This window comes from Arachis duranensis, chromosome 4 (genome assembly GCF_000817695.3).
Source record: "Arachis duranensis cultivar V14167 chromosome 4, aradu.V14167.gnm2.J7QH, whole genome shotgun sequence".
NCBI classification, from domain to species: domain Eukaryota; kingdom Viridiplantae; phylum Streptophyta; class Magnoliopsida; order Fabales; family Fabaceae; genus Arachis; species Arachis duranensis.
The window spans coordinates 53,949,804-53,954,587 of record NC_029775.3 but is presented as its reverse complement, the minus strand read 5'-3'; the positions used below and the strand labels follow the sequence as shown (position 1 = coordinate 53,954,587).

Sequence of the window (4,784 nt, the reverse complement as noted above, 5' to 3'; positions counted from 1 at the left end):
AGCTCTTGTAGGGAGGGGTGTTATCACTTTTCTTCACTACATCAGCATAAAATTCTCGTATCATGATAGCGCTAATGTCAGTGAGAGGTGCACATAGAAGCTCTCATCTCATCTCCTTGGTGATTCGCCTCATGATGGGATATTTCCCCTCCTTTAAGTTAAGGCCCATCTCATTAATGATAAGTTTTATTTTCATGAGCTTGTCATACCTTGTCTCATGGAATTGGGATCTAAACCTCTTGGCATCATAGGTGGGAGGTTCGGCCACCATTGGTTCTTTGCCCTTTCTTCTCCTTGAACTTGATAAGGCCATGGATTTAAATAGAATGAATAAGTGAGGGTGATCTTTGATGAGGTGGGATTCGGTCTTGTTGTGGAAGGAAAGGTGAGAAAGGGAATGTTGATTTTGTGTAAGGAAAAAGAACGTGTTTTTGGCTAAGTGAAAGGTGAGACAATGGTTTGTAAGCATAAAGAAAGCTTATATGAATGTGTAGTTCATGAAGTGTCTCAACCCATTTATAGACAATACATCAAAGCTTTGGACAAAAACACACTTTGGGGATAGGAGTTCGGTCATGACATTTTGAAGGATGAAGATTGAGCTAAACATGATGGGAAGCTCATGAGATGAACAGTCTGCATGTTTTGTTGAAGATTGACAATGATTCTCTCCCCATTGGTTGCATGAGGCTCGGTCTCCAAGGGTGCTAGCATGCAGATTTTTTTTCCCAAGGGGCACACCTCTCTAAGCTCATGTAATCCTTATTTCTTAGTTTGTCATAGCCGTGCCCCCTCATTGTCTTCATCTCAATCTTCTTTTTTCCTAATTACATCAAAATAGTTAGCCTTAGGATATAATTGTAACACGGTGGTGAGTGCTTAAATTTTTTTTTTGTTTCTCATTCATAAAAGATCAATTGTATCCCTTAATCAGTGAGCCAGGGTTTGGTGAACACCAAACTTGTCTCTTGCGGAGGGATTAATGTAAAATGCAAGCAATTCATCACAATTGATACTTTCATCATAAGATATGATTTATTATATATCATAAATTCCTAAAATGAAACAATGCATGATCCCTCTATGTATGATTTTGATTCTCTGAACAAAAGATGATTCTTCTGGAAATCAGTACATATGCAGACACCGAACTTAATGTTTGGTCATATACTTCATCGAAATGACTAAGCATATGGTCTAAGAATGCTTGAAAAACAAATTCGGTGTGCTTTCAGGCACACCAAACTTAGAAGTCTAGCATATGCTTCAAAACAGTGCATGCATCTATCAAGTATGATCATGAGAATTCAAAATCATGCTAGGGTGATCATAGCTTATTGATTTTAAAACAAACATGAATCTCAAATCATGGGTTGCCTCCCATGGAGCACTCTTTTATTGTCACTAGCTTGACATTGGCCCCCCCATTAGGGTGGTTGATGGCTGTGATATCTCAACTTGTCTCCCCTCACTGTGAGCTTCCTTTTTGTTCCTTGATGCTCAATTTCAACATGCTCAAGTGAGAGTATTTTGCAAACAGTGTAGTAGTTATTTGCTTGTTGGCTTGTTCCCAACTGTTGATAGATCAACTGTACTTCATCACCCTTGGAGAACCCCTCAGTTGGGATTTTCTTGTTCTTCCACCCCTTCTAAGTCTTGTTCTTGCTTTTTTTCCTTCTTCTTGTTACTCCTTCTTCTTTGACAGCAACCTTTATTTTGGGACTCTCCTTCTCAGTTAGCACTTTAATCCCTTCTTGATTTCCCTCTTCACTTTGCACAGTCTCATTTTTCTTTTGCCCTACTGTGTTGTTTGTTTCTTGCCTTGGAAGATGATTATTAACTGTCCTGCTAGTTCCTTCCTTCCATTGCAAGCTTCTTTTGTCGATTTCCATGCAGTTGTTCTTTCTCATCACTAAGCTGTGTTTCTGGAAATACATTCAAGGTGATGTTTTCGTCATGCATTCTGAGGGTTAGCTTTCCTTGCTCTATGATGAGCGGATATTTTGTACGCTTTTTGGGGGTAATTTCATGTAGATTTTAGCATGTTTCAGTTAGTTTTTAGTAAAATAATATTAGATTTTAGGAAAAAATCATATTTCTGGACTTTACTATGAGTTTGTGTGTTTTTCTGTGATTTCAGGTATTTTCTGGCTGAAATTGAGGGAGCTGAGCAAAAATCTGACTTAGGCTGAAAAAGGACTGCTGATGTTGTTGGATCCTGACCTCCCTGCACTCGAAATGGATTTTCTGGAGCTACAGGAGTCCAATTGGCGCGCTCTCAACGGCGTTGGAAAGTAGACATCCAGGGCTTTCCAGCAATATATAATAGTCCATACTTTGCGCTAGGATAGACGACGTAACTTGGCGTTAAACGCCAAGTTCATGCTGCTGTCTGGAGTTAAACGCCAGAAAAACGTCATGATCCGGAGTTGAACGCCCAAAACACGTCATAACCTGGAGTTTAACGCCAAGAAAGGCCTTTACACGTGGAAAGCTTTAGTCTCAGCCCCAGCACACACCAAGTGGGCCCCAGAAGTTGATTTCTGCACCATTTATCTTAGTTTATTCATTTTCTGTAAACCTAGGTTACTAGTTTACTATTTAAACAACTTTTACAGACATTTCTTGTACCTCATGACATTTTCGGATCTGAATTACATACTTTGTGATGGTATGAGTCTCTAAACTCCATTGTTGGGGGTGAGGAGCTCTGCAGCGTCTCGATGAATTAATGCAATTGTTTCTATTTCACTCAAACGTGTGTATGGTCCGATCTAAGATGTTTATTCGCGCTTAACTGTGAAGAAGGTGATGATCCGTGACACTCATCAACTTCCTCAATCCATGAACGTGTGTCTGACAACCAGATTCTATTCCAACCTGATTGAGAACCGACAGATGATTAGCCGTGCTGTGACAGAGCATAGGAACGTTTTCACTGAGAGGATGGGAAGTAGCCACTGACAACGGTGACACCCTACATAGAGCTTGCCATGGAAGGAACTTGCGTGTGAGAAGAGGATTCCAAGGAAGAGTTGAAGTTCTAAGGACAAAGCATCTCCAAAACTCCAACATATTTCCCACTACTGCACAACAAGTAACGCTGTTATTCTCTATTATTTTAACTTACAATTTTAAGTAGTTTGTAGTTTGGCTTTTTACAAATAAATCCAAATAACTTCATTGGCCTCCTGACTAAGATTAATAAAATAACATTGATTGCTTCAAGCCAATAATCTCCGTGGGATCGACCCTTACTCACGTAAGGTATTACTTGGACGACCTAGTGCACTTGCTGGTTAGTTGTGCGAATCATAAATTCGTGCACCACTCTACATCTATAACGGCTCTAGAAATGGCCAAGAATGGTCTCCCAAGTATAATGGAATCACCTTCATCCTCATCTGAGTCTAAGACCATAAAATCCGCAGGAAATATGAATTTGTCCACCTTAACTAGAAGGTTTTCAATCACACCCCTGGGACATATCACTGACTTATCCACTAGTTCTAGAAACATTTGTATTGGCTTCACTTCCTCTATACAAAGCTTTTTCACCAAAGAAGAGGGCATTAGGTTGATACTTGCCCCTAAGTCACACATTGCCTTGTTGATGGTCAATCTCCGAATGGTACAAGGCAGAAAGAAACTTCCAGGGTCTTCAAGCTTAGGGGGAAGCCCTTTTTTAATCAATGCCATGCCTCAGTAAGAAGTATAGTTTCTTTCTCATGCCAACTTCTCTTTTTAATGATAAGATCTTTCAGAAACTTGGCATACAGAGGCATTTGCTCTAATGCCTCAGCTAAAGGAATATTGATCTCTAACTTCTTGAAAGTCTCAAGGAACTTATGAAAGTGTTGATCCTTTGCTTCTTTGTTGAATCTTTGGGGATATGGCAGTGGAGGTGTAAAGCTCTTTTCTACTTGCTACTGTCTTTGGGTCAGTTCTTCCTTCGAATTGTGTGGCTGGTTGTCCTTCTCTTTGAGCTTATCTGGGACATTTTTCCTTGTTGTCATGTCCTTGTTGCTAGCTTCCTCTTTCTCTATTGGCCCTTTGTTACTGCCCAAAGCTCTCTTGGTTGCTTCTTTGTTGTCCACCAATGTCTTTCCATTCCTTAGCTGCATGGCTTTGCACTCCTCTTTTGGATTAGGTATGGTGTCGCTTGATAATGAGCTTGATGGTCTTTCAACTGCAATTTGCTTGGAAAGCTGTCCAATTTGCCTCTCCATATTTTTCATGGAAGATTCCTGGTTCTTAGTTGTCATCTCTTGGTGCTTCATTATTTTCTCCATTAACATCTCCAGATTGGTGATCCTCTAGGAGTCTTGTGAGATTGGTTAGTTGTGGGGTGTTGATGGTTGATGGTAAGTGTTTTGATTGGTAGCTTGGTTATTGGATGGATAATGGTTGGAGGTGGGGTAATTATTTTGGGGTTTTCTGTAGGAGTTTTGGTTAGTATTCTGCTGGTTGTTGTTTTGGTTATTTCTTGAAGTATTTTGATTTGGATTCCTTTGCCATGGTTGCTGGTTCTGGTTGTGGTTATCTCCCCATCTAAGGTTTGGGTGGTTCTTCCATGATGGGTTTTAAGTATCACCATACACTTCATTCTGTCCAAAACTTTGGTTGTGCACATATTGGATTTGCTATAGCTGTTGGTCTTCTTAATTCTCTTCATTTTGCCCCCAAGGGGTAGATGGTTGGCTTGTGACACTCACCTATGCAACTTGTAAGCTATCAATTCTCTTGGCCATTTGCTCAAATTGTTGCTGAATTTGCTGCTGCAT

The 4,784-nt window shown here is 40.1% G+C and overlaps 1 protein-coding gene across 1 annotated transcript; it reads right to left on the bottom strand.

Moving 5' to 3' along the window:
- Nucleotides 1–3,312: 3,312 nt before the first annotated feature.
- Nucleotides 3,313–3,699, bottom strand: LOC107484452 (uncharacterized). The gene has a single exon (XM_016105023.1). It carries the CDS (start codon nt 3,697–3,699, stop codon nt 3,313–3,315), a length of 387 nt encoding a protein of 128 aa, XP_015960509.1.
- Nucleotides 3,700–4,784: the final 1,085 nt, after the last annotated feature.

Bases quoted from the DNA above. Each gene is read 5' to 3' on its own strand.
- LOC107484452 (XM_016105023.1), bottom strand. From the start codon at position 3,699: ATGGCATTGATTAAAAAAGGGCTTCCCCCTAAGCTTGAAGACCCTGGA.